Source organism: Chelonia mydas, chromosome 2, assembly GCF_015237465.2.
Source record: "Chelonia mydas isolate rCheMyd1 chromosome 2, rCheMyd1.pri.v2, whole genome shotgun sequence".
Taxonomy (NCBI): Eukaryota; Metazoa; Chordata; order Testudines; family Cheloniidae; genus Chelonia; species Chelonia mydas.
The window spans coordinates 177552076-177572780 of NC_057850.1; the positions used below are offsets into that span (position 1 = coordinate 177552076).

Here is a 20705-nt window from a genome sequence, read left to right on the forward strand (position 1 = left end):
TTTCAATATATTTCAAGCTTTTGCTGACACTCAGAAACCAAAGGCTGGGCTATCTTACTGCCGAACATGTTGATCAATTCAGAAATTCTAGACTCAAGTAATCTGCTGAGTGAATCATTTAAAGGGCTTTTCATTTGTGACTGGTTCAGAAGGAAACCATTTCTCAATTTCAAGGTCCTAAGTATTATCTCTAGGGAGAGACACCACTGCAAAATTATTAGGTTTCTGATCTTTTTTAAATGGATACATAAAGCTTCCTGTTACTATGATTATAATTGAGATTAGGACACAATTTGATCTATGGGAAGATTTAGAATAACACACACATAAACATAATGATTTATAATTAGTGTTTATTACAGCACTTAGAGAAAATGGATGATGTGCTTAGTATTGTATTAATAAGTACACCTAGTGGTCTCTGGATATTACAACATGAGTCAGGGCTAGGGAAATAATAATTTCAAGAGGCTTAGTTCTCATTCCTTTCCATCCTTGGCTCTGTTATTTAAGGCAAACCTTTGCAACAGAAATATAAACGAGAGCCTCAACAGATTCCAGTACGTGCGTGTCTGAGTAAATACATGACTATTTCATCATAAAGAGCAGCAGCCAGACTATTTGCTGGAGACTTCCTCCAGAAATTGAGGCAGGGAGAGAAGAATCCTTAACCCTGCCTCGAAGGCCACTCTTCGACACCAGAACCACTACCTAAATCTCTTTGTTGGAGTAGCCTCCATGCTCTCATGGCTCCCATTAAGCAAGAGGAATAGCCAATGCATCTGCTTCAGCGAAGCTGGAATCTGCACCATGTGCCCATCCGCTTTATTAGTTCCTCAAATCTTCTCTTGTAATGTATCCATGTTTTGGAGACAGAAATCACACACAAATCTGAGGAGCTGAGCCTTGAATGCTGGTCCTCCAAAAAACCCTAAAGCTAAAGAAGATTCCTCCCATCCAGTAGATGCACTACCCTCTCGGTACGTCAGCCAATAGAGAGCAAAAATATTTTTTTTTAAAATCACACATATAGTTCATTATACCACCCTCTATGTAGCAGAACCTCACTGGTTCTACTACAAGAAGATCTTCTGCAGCCAGGGAGGGGAGACGAAGATTCAGCACTTAGAAAATTGTGAATCGCTGCTATGACCAATGCCTCAGTGGGGTTTCATTCTGAAACCACTATGTTGCTTAGTTTCACTTCTCAGAACTATGCCATAAATGTTTAACTTCAGTAAAGGCTTCAACGGTCCCTATTGTTGGACACGCTTGAGATGTAATTCAAGCACAGCAGAATATAAGATAAATATTATTTCTAGCAACCTACTGGATGATTTATCAAGGGCTGACCTGGACATGAGAAACCCTCATTTCAAAGTTCACATCCTGAAAACAGTAAATTACAGGGCAAACACTCTCAAAGAGCACAGTATTTACAGCAGCAGGGCCAGAAGGACACAAACAATTGTAAGCACAGTCTAATACCCATTCATTCAGCGAAATATACTTTTGCATTTGAGAGAGTTGCCAGAGGACACTTTCAAATGTAACCTTATTCAAGTGTGAAAAATCCAGTGAAGAAATCTCTTTTTTTGTTCATCTTCCCTTTCTAGGAAAGGAGAAAAGGGGAGATTAAATGAAAACAATGTTCATGAGTGAGATTTTACACAAGCAAAAAACATAAAATTCTAAGTTACAGTTCCCACAGCCCTCATAACTTGGTCACATTGGTGATAATTCTTCTGGCTTAACATATGTGCGCAAAAAGAGCAACGGCAAACATTACATATGCAGAAGTGGCCAACTTACAATAGCTGTGGGAACCATAACTTTGAGTTTCACAGTTTCACGACTTTGGGGTGTGTAAAATCTCAACCATCAATGTTTCACTCACAATTTTTTTTATTTATTTTTATAAATAAGCAGCAGAGCTAAAACTATCAAAGAGAAAAGTGACTTTACACTAATTCTCTTTCTTTCTTATACAAGATCAGCTAAAACAATGAAATGCAAAATTATAAAACTTGTGAGTAGAACGCAATGACTGCCAATAATTAAAGATTTATGAAGGTTTCCAAAATGAAATATGTATTATTTGTAGCTCAGTTGATTCAGTATATTTTAAAATGGGACTAGTTTGATCTTACATTGTCAAGAATTTCAGGAATCAGATAGTTCTGAGTAATGACTGCACAGTAGTGGTATATTAGGTGTTTGTTTCTCACAATGCTAAACAGTTAAATTCAACCATGGCATGATTTGAGTAATCTATTTCCACATAATCCAAGAACCATAGGGTTAGAAAGGACCACAAGGATCATCAAATCTAACTCCCTGCTAAGATGCAGGATTTGTTGAGTCAATCATTCAAGACAGATAGTTATCCAGCCTTTTTGAAAACCTCCAATGAAGGAGCTTCCATGACTTCCCGAGACAGTTTGATTCTACTGTTCTTACAGTTAGGAAATTTTTTCTGAGATTTAATCTAAATCTGGTATGCTGTAGTTTGAACCCACTGCCTCTTGTACTGCCCCCTGTGATAAGAGAGAACAATTTTTCTGTCTTTTTTATGGCAACCTTTCAAGTATTTGAAGACCGCTATCATGTCCCACCTTACTCTCCTCTTTTCCAAATTAAACATACCCAGTTCCTTCAGCCTGTGCTCATATGGCTTGCAATCCATCCCTTTGATCATCTTTGTCCCTTACCAGTGGATTCTTTACAGTTTCTCTACATCTTTTCTATACAGTGGTAATCAAAACTGGACACAGTACTCCAACTGAGGCATTACCAGCACTGAGTTGAGCAGTACTATTACCTCCAGTGACTTGCATGCTATGCCTGTTAGTGCAACCCAAAAATGACTTTAGATTTTTTTGCAACAGTATCGTATTGTTGACTCACGTTGTGGTTGTGAGCCACCATTACTCCCAGAACCTTCCAGCAGTGCTGCTGCCAACCCAGTTATCCCCCATTCTGTATTTGTGCATTTGGTTTTACTTCCCTAAGCGTAGCACCTTACATTTGCCTTTGTTGAATTTTATTTTGTCATCTGTAGCAGTGGTTTTCAAACTGCGGGTCACGATGCAGTACTGGGTCACAGAACATAACGCACTGGGTCGCAGTGGCTCTGGTCAACGCTGCCGACCAAGCCATTAAAAGTCCCGTTGGTGGTGCTGCCCAGTTAAGGGAGACTAGTTCCTACCTGTTCTGACATCACACTGTGCCCCAGAAGTGGCCAGCAGCAGGTCCAGCTCCTAGGCGGGGGAGCCACGAGGCTCTGCGCACTGCTCCTCCCCCAAGCGCCAGTTCTGCCCTCCCATTGGCCGGGAACTGGGAACTCAAAAGTTAGGAAATGCCAGAAATAAGGCTGCCCAGGTGAACCATAATTCAGTCACTATATGCATATGTATTATGAAAGTCTTTAATTACACAATTGTGTATTATTTTTTCCCACCAGATCCCTGCTATTTATACATAGTATGGATATTGAAAAAGAGGGTTGCAAGAAAAGGGACAAATGTGATAGACGAGTGCATGTCTGTATGTTTCTATATCAAACTACAAAACTCCATTTTGTTTCGAGAGTACCATTTTGATTGTAAACCTGCACTATACATTCATTGTTGTCTTTTTACCTCCCTTGTGGACTAGAATTAGAGGAAGTATTGGCAGAGGACTAACAATGCAGAGCAAACAACGGTGTTAATTTAGATAATCCTCCATTTAAATGGAAACAGGCTTGGAGAATGAGCTGACTGCAGCGTAGGCGAACTAATTCCCTCAGGTAAGCTGGTACCCAAGCAATGGGCCACCTGACAAGGGACTTGATGTCAGTCAGGGAGATCACCTGACCTTGGGGAAGGGGAGGCGAGAAAGAGAGAGAGACTGGCTCTCACTGGGTGGATGGGGTGGGGTTTTTTTGAGAGACGCAGACGAGAACCAGAAGACAAGGCTGTGCTGGAGAAGGAGGAGGAAGTGAGGAGAGTCCTGGGATCCTGCAAGGACACTGACTAAATCCTAAGTGGCTCTCACAGAAGTGAGGGAATGGAGGCAGGGATTTGCATGCAGATTTTGTTGTTTTCCTTGGACCTGTATCTCTACAGTGACCAGACGTCCCGTTTTTAAAGGCACAGTCACATATTTAAGCCCTCCTACAGGTGTCCTGACTTCTTCTCAAAAACGGGCAAATTGTCCCATATTTTCTGTCTCTCCCCGCATCGGTAACGGCGGGTCCTGCTGCTGGCCAGATCCCTGCTAGCCAGCCACCTGCACACCAGTGGTGAGCGGAGGCGGGGGGGCCAGTGGTTGACGATAGGGGTGGGTGTGCAAGGCGGGGACTGGGGCAAAGCTGCATCCCACGGGGCCAGCCGCTCCCCCTGCTGGTCCATCAGCGCAGCACACAATGTGTGCCGGCTCTCAGCCAGCAGGACCCCAACCCCTGTCCCATTTCCTGCTAGCACTAGCTGTGTGCTGCGAACTGTGGTGGCTGGTGAGTGCAGGCAGGCAACAGCCAGCAGCCAGTTACATGTCACTTCTGGTGCCCACCCACTGGCCCTTTATGTGGTCCCTCTCTCACTGTCCTCTCCCTGATTTGCCCCCCCCCCCGCCACCCCTACCTGGCAGGGCGCATCCCGCTGCCTGCTCTGTGCGGAGAACCAGCCCCCAGTCAGAGTGCTCAGCTCACCAACAGCCTGTCCAGCAGGCTCCTTCCTTCCTCCACTGCCTCTGGCTGGACTGGAGCCCCAGGAAAGCCCAAGACCCTCTGGCCCTGGGCACTGGCCAGGAGGAACCGAGCCCTTCATGTGCCAGTGCCCCCTATGCCATCATTGTGTGGAAGCCTCTTTGCCCCTCAGCTAAGCTCTGAAGTGGTAGTGGGGAAATCAGTCTCCAGCCTGTTCACACCCTGACCTACAGGCTTCACAACAGCTCCTCGGGCAGGGGCTTCACACCCTCTTGCCCACCCCTGCCTGCCCCCAGGGAGCACAGGGCTGCTCCGTCCCCTAGACACCCTCCCCTGCTGAGCCACCTCTCTGGCTGGGTTCGCTGAAGCCCCTGCACTCAGGTTCTCTAGGCCCTGGTGCAAAATGCATCCTTAGGGCATAACCCCTTCCTGCCCACGCTGTAGCTGGGGGACAGGAAGTGGCTGGGCTATGTTGGTGGGCAACAGCAGGCTGGAGGTGTTAGCTGCCTTTCAACAGTGTGCAGGCAGGAAGGGATAAGCTCTTTCCAGCCACAGAAGGGGGGAAAAGAGAGCCAGGTCATTCCCTGCCCCCCCTCCTCCAGTGACTGGAAGTGGCTGCCATCCCTTCCCTCCCGCAGAGTGACAAAAGGCTGCTGCTGGCCACATTCTGGTGTGAACCCTGCCAGAAATCTGAGGAGGGAAGGCATGTGACCCTGGCATGCCTCCCCTCCCCGGTGTTGCCTTGGGAAATAAGTACCAGGAGAGGTGGGTCCATCCTGGGGACCCAGCCAGGCCTGGAGGGTAGAGAACGCTGCGTTAGCTGGTCACCCCTCCTCTTCTCCCCCCCCCCCCCCCCCCCACATGTGAGAGAAGTGTACAAGAGTGAACGTATGTCTGTGTGTGTGACGTCTCCCCATATGAGCCCCAAAGCCTTAAAAATAAGAAAGTAAATAAAAAAAATCTAACTATGCAGTATTTCTTTTTAACAGAGGCTCAGTCAACTTGATGTTAATTTGAATGTTTGCACTGCATAGTTCTGACTGATTGCCATTGAACTTGCTTCAATACGAGTAATTTTACTAGGCTTCCCATATTCAGCATAGGGAAATATGGTCACCCTATGTATCTCTCTTGTTTTTTGTACGAGAGCAAAGTGTGATCAGTTTAGGAAATTCCATTGTACAGTCGGTGTGTTACTTGCTTTCACTGTCACATAGTCCCTAAAGGGAGAAAACAATATAATGGAAGCACCACAGCTTTGGTGAAACTCTGGGAGCATGCAAGGACTATGGGAAGGCTTGAGAAAGCTGGCTCTAGTTTCTGGGCCGAGGTAGTTGGTCTGAGGAGTCCACATGTCCAAGGGGAGTGTCAGACAGTGGCTCTGCACTTGGAGTATGTGTCCAGAGCAAGTACCTAAACTGTGCACAGAAAGCTTAAGAGCACATGGGATCCACAGCAGGTGGATCCACATTCAGCAACCTGGTTAGTGATCATTAGATGGCGCTCATTCAGGGTTATAACAATGTTCACTTGTGTTTAAGGCACTGGACTAGAACCTAGAATAGCTAGGTTCTGTTCCTGGCTCTACCACAGATGTGTATGAAATGCAGATAAACTATCATAACACAAACACGAACCAAATTAAGTTTTGCATGGGCAGACTTAATTCCAGCATTTTCTAACTTTCTGATGTTTAACTTAGCAACCTCAATGTTCTTAATTCTAATGTTCTTGACTCAGTTTTTGTATGTAATCTACTATACAAATTAATACAAACCCTTTCTTCATATTAGTCACAATCACACCATTAAGCCTTACACTGGAAATTCACTATAGTTTAGTATTTAAAATATTGTAATAATTTTTTCTTCAGCATTGATTTTTAAGAAAATAATTAGACATTACTATTATGATAGATACTTTTGAAAACCACTGTTAATGACAATAGTTTTGTTTGCTTTCTATATAAATCAGGTAAAAGTCATGTTTGAAGTACAGCTACAGCCCAAAGGAAAAATGTTCAATTTCTAATTATATGTAGTATTCCTGTAGGGACTAAAAAATTTCAAAAAACTAAATTACAAACCACTTTCTGAAGGAAAACCTCCAATGGGTACAAATTTAAAAATTAAAATAACTAAAGAGTAGATCATAAGAGTGACAGGCTAACCGCTAACAATGAACATCAAAAATAATATTTTGAAATATTAGCAGTGGACTTAAATGTAAAGATCTAACATTAACAATAGCACATCAAGTTTGATTGTCATATTTATGGCCTCTCTGTAGGGTAGGGATTGATCTGACATATTTTCAAATGAAGCAATAACATTACAGATAATACCTTTTAAAGGCAAGCCACAAAAGGGAGAACAAATGACATACTTAGTAAGAACTGCTTCCTACCACACACATTTTCTCATTGAGACCTATCTCCAAGACATAAGTGCCTCCAGCTAACATATACAGAGACAACTCTTGAGCTTGTTGGAAATATAAAAAGCAAGCTGTCAAGCAAGTCAAGATCTATACATCAAGGGTTTCTCCTGAAATAAAACAGAAGGGTTTATATTTGTTTTGCATCCTTTTTCAGAAAGAATAAATGTCTGTATCAAGAACAGCTTTTTTCTGGTTTGTTGTTTCTGCTATAACGTGCAATCTAAGCAGCCTGTATAAGTATACATAACTGCCAAAAGTATACATTGCTCGGTTTCAAACAAACTTCAAATCCTTCAACATTTTCAGATATTTACATATTCAGATATATTAGACAGGAAAACCAGTTATACATGAGCACCTAGTATCCATGCATGACAATGTCTTTTAGAAGCACTTCAGATGAAGCAGAGCATGAATGAACTGAAGTAGCAGCATTAGCAAGGGTATTAAGATGAAGTGTTTTTGTTAGATTGGAAAGGCCAGTTTCATTTATCTTACTTTTTTATTAGACCACCCTGGGAAAGACTGCAGTTAATCTAAAACGTATTATAATATTAAAAATGTATATGCCAACACAAACATCTTGTAACTAAAATAAAATGCACAAGAACAGGAGTGGTGGCTTAGCTTTATTTCTACACTCTACAAGAAACTTGCAAGATTACTTGGCTGGGTGAAAAAGGGACATCATAGTCTTACTTCCAAAACATATCCTGAAAGCCAGGCTGAGCTTGAGCAGTAGCCCTTTAGCAAAGGCTCTCAGATGACGGTCCAGAATTCCATTCGTTGCCTTCTGCAAATGGGCAGCTATATATAATTGTGAGCTATATATAATTCTTAAAGAGAGAAAGAAAACTAAACTTTTATAAAAGCGTATTGTTTGGCAGATCCATTTCTCTTTAGAATCATCATGTGGGGCAGCAGCAATGAGCTCGGAGTTAGATCCAAGCACAATTCAGAACTGGCAAAGGCCAGGGTAGCAAGGAGGTAGCAAATTCTATTCTTGGGGGCAGGGGGAAGCAGCATCATAAAGTGCTCTGCAATGATGACTGTATCCATAGTGAGACAGTTCTTCCCTCTAACCCAGTCGTTTTCAATCTTTTTCATTTGTGGACCCCTAAAAAATTTAGAATGGCAGGGTGGATCCCCTTGAAAATCTTAGACATAGCATGCAGACCCTGAGGGGTCTGTGGACCACAGGTTGAAAACCACTATTCTAACCAAATTGGAGGCTGAAAAGGAAAGGGAAACTAACCATCAGAAGGTAAAAATCTCTCCAAAAATGTGTGGTTGGTCAAGTATGCAAGTCTTTCAAAATTTCAAAACATTATCTCAGACTTAAAATCCCTTCAAACAAAGTGGAATGTAGGAGTAAAATATTAAAGAATGCTTTATATAAATGTATCATTTGTTACAACGGGTCTACCTACAATTCTCTCAACATTTAAGATATTTCTTCAAAACAAGCTGTCACAAAACCTATGAACAGTGGAAATATTTCCATGATTCCAAAAATTTTAAGTTTTAAATAAAACATTCCTATACACTGTTTGCAAGTTGGACACTGCAGCACGGAGAACCTGTAAGTTAAACTGACTAGAATTGTTTGCAGTGTTGTAGCTGTGCTGGTCCCAGTATTTCAGACAAACAAGGTGGGTGAAATAATATTGACACTTAATTCAATGATTTTCATTTTTAAATCAGAGAAATGCAAAACAAAGAAGGAGTCTAAACAGTGAACAATTTATTAAAATTTAGACAATTCCCAATAATCTAAGATATAAGTAATATATTTTCAGACCCATGTCTTACAAAGAGATTTTTTAGCTGACAATGTTCCTTTAAAGTAACCCCCAAATGCTACTATCTGTATTTTGACCTGTTTTATTTAGCTACAATAATACTCCACTGACAATTCTTTTCTAAAGAGAAGCACCTAATTTGGCCAAACTAAAATGATGCTTGAAAAACATGCCAAGGAAGGCATGTGTTTTCAAAAACGAATTGTACAATTTGATCTAATTCTTCAGTCATGTGATTAAGAATAAAAGTACACTTAAACTGTATTCTATGAAAATCTGGTCCAATTAGACTTAAAATGAAAATAAATATACAAGCTTGTTTTGTTGTTAATCATCATGTTTAATACAAATGAAGAATATTTTGGGAATTTTAATGTCTTGATTGAGATAACTTCTTTAATGTACATTATTATAGAGAAACTTATTTTCATGTAATATTAAGAAGAATGGTTCTAAATAAATCTGGGAGATTTACTATTGCTTTTCAACTGTACTACTTTCTGCATTTCTAATTACAGAATATACTTCACAACAGAATTGCTATGAGAATTTCTAGGCTGAGAGACAATCGTATACCTGAGCCCCCTTATGGTCTTCTTTGTTTCCCATCTCTTTGTCCTATTTCCCCTTCTCCCCCTCCCTGCCTAAACAAACACAGAAAAATAGCAAAACTTGCTTCTGTGCCTCTTCCCAGCCTTAACCACTGTACTTAGAGCATGTTCTTCCCATGCAACTTCTCACATCCTGTGGGCTACCTTTGATTCTCCTATTTGTCTGTAGAGTGTGTGCGTTACTGTGCAGACTGGAGAAAAATAAAGGTCAAAGGCAACATCGATTAAATGAAGTACAGCAAGATGGACTCTATGGCAATGAAAAGAACTAACAACAATCTCAATGCTGCAAGTAGCATGGAAATGAATCAGAGAACACATTACAAGCCAGACAGTGTAGGTATATTTTTGAAAAATAACTTTTCTATAAGGAGGCTTTCATTTTTAAGAGATGGGCTCAAGATGCAAAATTTGGACATATACCTGAACATCAGTTCTAAGTTTTGGTTTAGGCCCATCTTTAAATTGTCATGGCACTGTACAATATGCAGAATGTGTCAAATAAATGAGTCCCAGGCTCCAGAGAATTGCTGTATAAAAAGAAAAAAGTACAGATATGTAACAACACAGAACACAAAACAGAGTAGACCCAAAGTGAGCTACAGGTTTTTATAAGCTAGGTTCATTCAAGGAAGAAATGAGTCTTAAGAAATTTTCTAAAGGAAAGGCAGGAGGGCTTGTGAACATTAACTGGATGCTGTTCCAAGCATAAAGAGCAGCATAACAGAAGGCATTAAGTCAGAGGTGGGCAAAAAAGACAAGATAGCAGTTAACTGAAGGTATTTGTATACTGTAATTAAATTCCCACAGCTGGCCCGTATCAGTCAATTTGGGCTTGCGGGACTCAGGCTGCGGGGCAGTAAAATTGCAGTGTAGACTTAAGGGCTTGGGCTGGATCCCAAGCTCTGGGACTCTTCCTCCTTAAGAAGTCCAAAACGCCTACACTGCAATTTTACAGCCCTGCGATCCCTAGTCTAATGACACGAGCCAGCTGGGGGTGTTTAACTGCAGTGTAGACGTAAGATTCTTTGGATGAGACTGATGTTTAGTAGAGAAGGTGGTGTAGGAGATGGGTACAGATGGAGGCAGAGAAATAGTTGTGCAGAGCCGAAAGAGTGAGGGATGAAGAGCATGAATTTGAGATAGGAAGAGGGTTCAAGCCGGTAAAGGGATTAACTTTGAATAATCTTCAATTTTTGTTGATTTTTTAAACTTAATTTCTAACTTCAGTAAAGCAACAAGGTGTTATTTCTTAGGAAGGTTATTCAACTTTCATCCGCATTCTTCTCTCCACTGTACAGAGACATTAGAAGAAAGGGGAACAAGAATTACAGCAGTGCTACAGGATAAATGACATCAGGGAAGTAACTTCAAGGTGTTGAAAAATTACAGGGCACAAGGTGCTCCTTGAAAGTCTTTATTTTAAGTTTAGAATACATAATATATCCTAGGGATTATCCCTATCTTTGGATGCCCAACAGCCCTACTTTGGCTCCCCCATCATTAATAGGTTTCTGACAGTTCTCCTAAAGAGGGCTTACTTGTTTATAAAGCTGTGCCATAACTAAACAAGAACATTAGAGATATTACTAGAACCCATATAAAGTTGTCAAAGACTGCAAAATTAGTAAACTGGTCACACAGATAAATAACATCACCACATCTAATGCCCTATGCTTTCACTGTTTTATACACATATACTGTCAAGCTCCTATTAAGAAAATGCCTGAAAACAGGTGTCAGTCATTCAAAGCTGTTGAGTAATGAATTTCATTAAAAAAAAAGTCACCCAGCGGATTCTCTACTTTTTGCACTGGTCATTGATGACATGGGTTCCAGTTGCCAACAATTCCTCTTTGATGTAGGAGTGAGCTGGCCCTCACAAGGTAATGTGCTACCTCAAGACTTTTACATGAAGAGCAGAAGTACAGTTTTTCCTGAATGATTACAAAACTCCCCTTAATCTCTTTAATAATTTAGCTTGGATGGCACTGGTTGCTGACATTTTGGAGCACATATGAACTGAAATCCCCTCCAGGGGCAGCAGGGGATTGTTCTGTCTATATTCAGCAAGGTAAACAAACTAATCGGAAAACTTTGAAATGAGTCTTTCAAAGCACAAAGGAAACTTGTAGTAATTTCCTCTTGTTTCAGGCTTCATTGGGGGAACCAAGGAACCAGGCAGGAACCATCAGGAACTTGTAAGTCAGCATCTTTTAGGGAAGCATCAGATCTAGCTGTGGGACTATTTTCTTGATGATCTAATGACGCAAATAAAGTGGCAACAACCCCCCAACCCAAGAACCTATTGACTCAGCAGTACTGACCAGGCCATTTTCCTCCATGTACCATTAAGCCAGGTTTCTCTTTGATGATTGTGATAAAAATGAAATATTGAAATTGTCCACTGATCAAAACTAACAGATTATGTCCCCAATTCAACCTCATCAGCAAGACCAGCTCAATTCAGGGTGATGGATGAGTGTATATAAAAATGTATCTCCTTTACGATTACAGCTCAGTTTTTGAAACTTCAGTTACAAAACCTCACCTGCTTATGGTTAGAAATCATGGAGAAGGTCACAAAATATTTCTCAGCCTGGAAGTGTTACCAGCTTGAAAAGTTTAGGAAGCCCTGCTTTACTGATATTAAAAATGCAGAGTTTAATTTGTATATACAGATGAGGTGTTGAGAATACTGATAAAGAGTTATTAGATGAAAAGGTATTGTGTAAAATGATAAATATGATTATACACTTTAGATATTTTGTAATATGCTACAGATAAAAAGTTTACAAAAAGAAAAACAGAGCTCTGAACTGACCTCTCTGTCTGGTGTTAAAGTGCCTTCATCAGGTTGTTCTGTAAGTGAAGATGTTCTGCTCCTGTTGCCTGGTGGTGGTGGTGAAGATTTGGAGTGGGTCTGCATGGAGAAAGTGCACAGATCAACAAGTAGTTTGAACTAATTTTACACACAATTCTCCAGTGTTGTAATATTTCAAATGACAACTATTAAATGCTGTGCTCAATATAGCTTTGCTAAAGCATTCCATACGATTTTCTTAAAAGGAAAAAAACAGCTCTCCCAAGCACCTACATGACACATCTTATCTTGACTCAAAGCCTATACCGCAGAAAAGGCCACAATTCACAGGAACAGCCATACTGGGTAAGGCCAATGGTCCATCTAGCCCAGAATCCAGTCTTCCAACAGTGGCCAATGCCAGCTGCTTCAGAGGAAACGAACAGAGCAGAGCAATTATCAAGTGATTCATCCCCAGTCATCCATCCACACCCAGCGTCTGGCAGCTAGATGCTTAGGACACCCAGAACATAGGGTTGCATCCCTGATTATGTTGGTTAACAGCCATTGGTGGACCTATACGCCATGAATTTATCTAATTCTTTTTTTAACCTATAGTTTTGGCCTTCACATCATCCCCTGGAAACAAATTCCACAGGTTGTCTACGCACTGTGTGAATTAGTACTTCCTATTGTTTATTTTAAACATGATGCCCAATAATTTCACTGGCTGACCCCTAGTTTCCTGTGTAATGTGAAGGAGTAAATAAGTGCTATTCACTTTCTCCATACCATTCATAATTTTATAGACCTCTGTAATAAACCCCCGCTTAGTTTTCTCTTTTTCAAGTTCCACAGTCCCCATCTTTTTAATCTCCCCCTCATATGTAAACCATTCCATACCCCTAATCATTTTTGCTGCTCTTCTCTGTACCTTTTCCAATTCTAATATATCCTTTTTGAGACAGGGTGAGCAAAACGGCACACAGTATTCAAGTTGTGGGTGTGCCATGGATTTATATAGTGGCATTATATTTACTGTCTTATTATCTCTCTCTTTCCTAATGATTCCTAACTTTCTTACCTTTTTTGACAGCTGCTGCATGCTGAGCAGATGTTTTCAGAGCACTATCCACAATGACTCCAAGATTTCTTTCTTGAGTGGCAACAACTAAATTTGACCCTATCATTGTGTATGTATTGTTGGGATTATGTTTCCCAATGTGCATTAATCAACACTGAATTTCATCTGCTATTTTGTTGCCCAGTCACCCTGTTTTGTGAGATCCCTTTGTAACTCTGCAGTCTGCTTTGGACTTCACTGTCTTAAGTAATTTTGTATCATCTGCAAGTTTTGCCATCCCTTTTTCCAGATCATTTATGAATATTTTGAACAGCCCTGGTCCCAGTACAGCTCCCTAGGGAGCACCACTATTTACCTCTCTCCATTCTGAAAACTGAGCATTTATTCCTACCCTTTATTTCCTGTCTTTTCACGAGATACTGATCCATGCAATGGCCTTCCCCTTTTATCCCATGACTGCTTACTTTGCTTATTTGCCTTTGGTAAGGGACCCTGACAAAGTCTTTCTGAAAGTCTAGATACACTATATCACTTTCTCCACGTTTGTTGACCTCCTCAAAGAATTCTAATAGGTTGGGGACGCATGATTGCCCTTTACAAAAGCCATGTGGACTCTTCCCCAACAAATCATTTTAATCTATGAGTCTGATAATTCTGTTCTTTCATACAGTTTCAACCAATTTGCCTGATACTTAAGTTAGGCTTACTGGCCTGTAATTGCCAGGATCGCCTCTGAAACTTTTTCAAAAATTGGCATGACATTAGCTATTCTCCAGTCATCTAATATAGAAGTTGATTTAAGTGATAGATTACATACCACAGTTAAGTAGCTGTGCAATTTCATACTGGAGTTCCTTCAGAACTCTTGGATAAATACCTCTGGTCCTGGTGACTTATAACTGTTAAATTTATCAGTTTGTTTCAAAACCACCTTTATTGACACTTCAATATGAGACAGTTCCTCAGATTTGTCACCTTAAAAGAATAGCTCGTGTGTCAAAATCTCTCTCACATCCTCTATCGTGAAGACAGATGCAAAGAATTCATTTAGATTCTCCGCAACGGCCTGATCTTCCTTGAGTGCTTCTTTAGCATCTCAATTGTCCAGGGGCCCCACTGATTATTTGGCAAGTTTCCCGCTTCTGAAGAATTAAAAAAAATTGCTGCTAGTTTTTGAGTCTTTGCCTAGTTGCTCTTTAAATTCTTTTTGGGCCTGCCTAATTATACTTTGACACTTGACTTGCCAGAGTTTATGCTCCTTTCTATTTTCCTCAGTAGAATTTGGCTTCCAGTTTTTCAAGGATGCCTATTTGCCTCTAACCACTTCTTTTATTCTGTTGTTTAGTTATGGTGGTACCATTTTGGTCCTCTTACTATGTTTTTTTAATTTGGGGTATATATTTGAGTCTCTATGATGGTGTTTTTAAAAAAGGTTTTATGCAGCCTGCAGGCATTTGATTCTTGTGACTGTACCCTCTCTCTTCCGTTTAACTAGTATCCTAATTTTTGGGTAGTTCCCCTTCTGAAGTTAAATGTTACTGTGATGGACTTCTTTGATATTTTCCTTCCCAGAAGGATGTTAAATTTAATTATATTATGGTCACGATTATCAAGCAGTTCAGCTATATTCACCTCTGGGACCAGATCATGTGCTCCACTTAGGATCAAAAAATGCCTCTCTCTTTGTGGGTTTCAGGACTAGCTGGTCCACAAAGCAGTCATTTATGGTGTCTAGAAACCTTATCTCAGCATCCTGTCCTGAGATGACACGTACCCAGTCAATACGGGAATAGTTGAAATCCCCCATAATTATTGAGTTTTCTATTCTTATAGCCTCCCTAATCTCCGGGAGCATTTCACACCGTCACCATCCTATTCAGGTGGTCAGTAGTATATTCTTACTGATATACTCTTAGCATGGAATTTCTATCCATAGAGATTCTATGGTACAGTCTGAGTCATTTAAGACTTTTATTATATTTGACTCTAAGCATTCTTTCACATATAGTGCCACCTCCCCCTCCCTCACCCCCACCAGCACAACCTATTCTGTCATTCCTATATATTTTGTACCCTGCTATTATAGTGTCCCATTGATCATCATCATATTACCAAGTTTCTGAGATGCCTATATCAATATCCTCACTGAATTCCAGGCACTCAAGTTCACCCTTCTCCAGTCAGTCTCAAGACCTTACAGTGAGGCTACATTAGCTATTTTAATAATTTATAACCATGCTTCACTCTTAGTACAGCTCTGAGGCCTGACAAATAGAGATGGGATTTTAGTGTCATTACAAAGTAGTTTTAGGTTTAAAGATTTGCAAATTGATACACACACACACATTTATTCATTCAATCATTTTGATGGGTAGTGCCTTCTGGTTCACTTAACTTATGCTTTTAAAGGGTCACAAATACAAGTGACACAGAAACTTGCTTTAAACTTGAATGAACACAGAGCTTTTAAAGGTAACTCATACTTTTTCTGGATTTTGCAGGATTTATCTTTTAAGAAATATAAAAAAAGTCTATTGTCCTCTCAAGGTACATTTTTTCCCATTAATGTTAATTAAGGCTGTGATATGAGATATTTATCATTTTTTGAGGTTTTTATTGGGATGCATTTTTAATTTTCTGCAGACTGAGATAATTTTTTTAGCTGAGTAACCCGTCACATTATATGTTTAATGTTCTTCATGTGTAAATATATGCAAAAGTCAGAAAAGTATCTTATTTTTCTTATCGTGTGGCTAACGACTCCAGAGAGCTGCAAGTGCTGTAAAATTACTGAAATGTACACTAATTCTACATAGCAAAGAAATCTTAAATTTCATGTGTAAATTAAACAGACTTTTTGTTTTAGGCAATTATTAACTTTTGCCAACACAGTCAAAAATGACTGGCTTAAAAGGAAATTTCAAGGCTGGGGATGGGGATGACAAGGAAATAATTAAACAAAAGAAAAATAGAAGCTGCACAAGGAAAAGTGAGCAGAAGAATTTAAGACAGTTTATATGAAGTCAACAAAGCAAACAAACTTTACTGTACTGTATGGCTATCATCAAAAGACAAATTTCACAACTTTTGCTGAATCTGACTGAAAACACCATAACCAACTCAGATGGAGTTTATTAGTCTCATCATGCTCAAATATAAAATATCACTATGAACTAAAATATTAAAATACCAAAACTTCTATGCTATAGATAAAACTAATAAACAAGATCTCATCATACATGTATACCAAGAATGTACAATTACTTTTGTCACAAATTTACTGTTTGACTTCCAGAAATATGTGATGACAGTAGCAACATCTTGCTTTAAATACCTCTCTATACCTTCCAAATGGATGGCTCAAAAGAATCAGGCATTGAGTATTAGATGTTCTATGACATGGATAGTAGCCTATTCACCCACTGAAAAGAAACAGTTATGTTCCCAGTAAAATCAATCATTTTTAGAAAGCAGAAGGAGTTTAATGTTTTGTATGTATAAAGACCTGGCACAATTCTAGCCTAACCCTGTAGTATGATGGGAAAGAGCAATAACTAATTGTACTTTGCCCACCAGTTGCCTGAGAACAGCCAATATAGAAGAGCTGATAGATAATAGCCAACACGTGAAATATCAAACCAAATACAATGGATTATTCTAATTTCTGGCACAGCCATGAGGACCATCATTACCAAATAAGTAGGATATTCCCATCTCAAAATAAAAACTGCTAGAAAGTCAAACATCTTATTTAGTACCATGCAACCATGGAGGCAATATAGGTTGCTGAGAAATTGAGCTCCAAATACTTTAAGGCATTTACTTTTCAGAGAATGAAAAATCTACTCACCCATTGCAAATATAAAGTTTCCCCAAGCTAGTGCAAAAAAAAAAAAAAAAAAATTAAAGAAAAAGGTTTCTGGTCCTTATGAATGCAAAAATAATCTTTCAAACAGGAACCAAGTATTATCTGGATGCAGTGCCATCTTCCTTGTCTATAAACAATACTCCAGCGTCCCCACTGCTTCTAATAAGTTTCTCAAGTTTCAGAAGGCTGTAATTAACTGAAGTCTGGTCAGTTTTTGCTGCTGTGTTCAGAACCATGGTCAGTTTCATTATACTGTTGCTCCTGAAAACTGGAAGGTGCAGCAGCAGCAGCAGAAGGTACTGAAGCTAGTCACTGGACAGGAGGATCCTGAGACTTGGGAAGGAACAGAATATGGAGACAAGCAGCAGGGTCTGGAAAGGGAAGAGGAACAGCAATGGCATGTTCCTTCTCCCTTTCTGCAGCCAGAGAGTTTGGGGGTGGGGGGGACTTGGGGAGCAGAGGAAATTTGGGGTCTCCAAGTTGAGACACTTGACACCTACTAGCTAGCAGCTCTTACAAAAGATGAAGTTGCAAAGCAAGGCCCAGGAACACTAATAGGTTCTTACCTAATCATTGTACCTGAATAAGTGGCACCAGCCTATCAATCAATCTTGGGCCAGAACATTTAGTCCTCTAGCTTCTAGTGACTGGTAAAATCATCAAGTCTTATCTGCAAGGTGAGAAGATGTGTCTGCAATGGGAGAGTAAATGGAGTAGAGACAGACTGGAGAAAGATTACATAGTGTAAGAGACAAAAAAACTATACCAAAAAAGAAAGGGTAAACAGTGAAGACAGCCCAGGAAAAGATGCACCATGACAGGATATAAGAAGAGAGAGAAAGTGAGTGAAGCCATGAAGGGAAAAAAAATCTAAAGCAACACATGTTGTAAGTTTCTTTTTTTCTTTTTTAAATTGTCTTGAATAGAAAATTGATTGACATTATAATATAATCCAATTAACTGCTTGCAGCTATTTTATTCCTTTAAATTACAAGGAGAGTGGGGGAGGAAAAAATACTTTTCACCTGACTGGGAGATCTTGTGTAAATTTTTTGAGGACTGATGCCATTTCTTTTGATTTATGTCATTTGCTTTCATAGTCCAAGCTGTATGAAATGTAGAGTTAGCAGATTAGTCAATTCAAGTTTTATTCAAAGTCAAATTTCACATGCTAACACAGTGGTATAATTTTGGAGTTGTCAGTGTTGCAGGAGAATGTTTAAAACTAAACATATATGTTTTCATTGTGGGGTTTTTAATTCATTTCAAAGTGACAATATAGTATATCAGATCACTGACAGATCAGAAACTGACATGGTGGAACAAATAAAAGTGTTATTTAACTTACTTTAAACTGTTTCATTCAGTTTCACAAAATTTGCCAATGAATATTTCAACAGAGAAATAAAGCCATACTGTACATTATGCTAGTGAAAAAAAAAAACCCACCACTCTCAGGCACAAATTTATCCACAACATTGATTCAAAATAACTACTGATTCTTCAGTACATACTGACTGTCCCAAACTAAATGGGGTAAAATTTTCAGCGATGCACAATGATTTAGCTGAAATGTCTCCTTAAAATTAAACTGAAGTCATATAGCTAAATCACTCTATAATTTACTGAAAACATGCATACAAATATATTGCCTCAGATCTATCCCGATGAAAGCAATCCTTTACCACTACAAAACTGCAAAGAGACCCATAATTAATGGCATATGAAATCATAATTCTAATTCACTATACAACCTTATAAAGATCTTGTTTACAACTCTCAACAAAGAGATCACTCCTACCTGAAGAGTCAGCATCTTGGATGAAATATAGTGTAAATATACATACCCAAAATACTTCCTAGAAGTTGCTCATTCTGCACAGCCTATCATTTACTTAATGATTTTGCTTAGTTTTGCCCTTTGAGTTACTGCCTTCTGTGACAAGTATACATTTTATATTATTAAAATTTACAAATTGATGTTGCATGCAATCTCTAAAATCCAGTAATAACTTTACCTTTACTGAAGTACATATTGGACAAAAAAAATTTCAAGTTGTTTAATCTGCAACAAAAATGTAACACATTTCCACGGATTCAAGATATTCTATATGTAAAAATTCAAGCATAATCAAGAATATTTTAAAATTTTAGTAATATTAGCAACAACTTAAATAACCAAGTACCACCAATTTCTAAGATTAAGTAACCAAATGGTCTCTGAAGTGCAGGTGGTTTTTTGTGAGTTTTTTCTTAATTTCTTTAAAATTAAAAGCAGCATGGGAGAAGAGAGACTTCCAGGAATTAAATATATAGGGGACAGGGAAAAAAAAAAAGCAGACTACAAAGTCTGAAGTTCAAGGTTTGGTAGAAATCATTAATTTCTAAATAATGATTCCTTCATTTATCAAATATTGTTCAACATTCAGATGCAGTCAAACAAAAGTAATTCACTGTACAGTTTAGATGTCATTAGAAGCTTATATTGAAATTTAATCACCTCTAAAGATGTTTACTGACAGAATATACTATTACAGGATGGTGTGACAAAGATAACCAATGACCACAAGGCTGAACTGTGAGATCTGATGTAAACTAAAATGTTAGCATATTAAATTCTTTAAACTCTAAAAATTCAATAGCTTCATCACCCACAGTATTCTAGCTAACCTGACAACTAAAAAGATTTTGTATGAATACTGAACGAGAAGATTACTTCTGGAAACTGAGTTAACATGAAAAATCAGTTCTCAGCAGCCTCTAGAAGACTTGAAAAGCATCGCACAATTGAGCATGATTGGTACTCCCTATTTAAGGCTATAACAACAGCAGATGTTGTATGTTAGGTGTGTGGGGGAGGATTTTTCACGGGCCTACCTTGCACTGTGCCCAAGTAAAGATGTTGGTGTCTCACTTTCAAAAGCACCAAGTTCATAAAGTTTTGTTTTTAAAGCACACTGCACATCTTTCCTGTGAAATAACTGATCTGTCTGGGGGCAGCAGTTTGCTCACTTCGTAAGAGGAAAAAAACAGAGCACAAAAGTTAATGTGCTACATATAGAGCTCTATATAATTTCTCAAGACTTCAACAGGAGTCCTGCCTGAATAAGAACAAGGTTCTGTTTCTGACAGCCAAAGCACAACTTGTATTAAGACTTTGTGCTTTATCTTTTTGTCTCTTTTAATCCAAGATACAAAATCATACCAAGAAGTAGAGAACCGGGTATTTTAGGTCCTATATTAAAGCCGGGACAGAAAGAGCAAGAAATAAAGTTAGAGAAGAAGTGCCCTGTCTCCTGAAGCGCTGCAGGAAGTTATAACACGTATTTGTGAATAATAAATGTGAGCTTCCAACCAGGAAAAGGAACTAATGGGGGGGGGGAGAGGGGGTCACTGATGGAAAAGGAGTCA

At 39.2% G+C, this 20705-nt stretch overlaps 1 protein-coding gene across 14 annotated transcripts in view; it reads right to left on the reverse strand.

Moving 5' to 3' along the window:
• GOLGA4 (golgin A4) overlaps positions 1-20705 on the reverse strand; it is a 104592-nt gene that overhangs the window by 83173 nt on the left and 714 nt on the right. For 10 of the 14 annotated variants that reach the window (XR_005223957.2, XR_005223958.2, XM_043540654.1 and 7 more), the window contains exons 2-3: positions 17277-17303; positions 12364-12462 (exon numbers count right to left, since the gene is read on the reverse strand). Coding sequence is in view for 11 of the 14 variants with exons in the window: in XM_043540654.1 (XP_043396589.1) it covers positions 12364-12462; positions 17277-17303 (126 nt within the window). In the remaining 3 variants the exon portion in view is untranslated. Of the gene's footprint in view, positions 1-5032; positions 5039-12363; positions 12463-17276; positions 17304-20705 lie in introns of those variants that run through there. The other 4 variants (XM_037890101.2, XM_037890105.2, XM_043540658.1 and 1 more) reach the window with 2 other exon arrangements.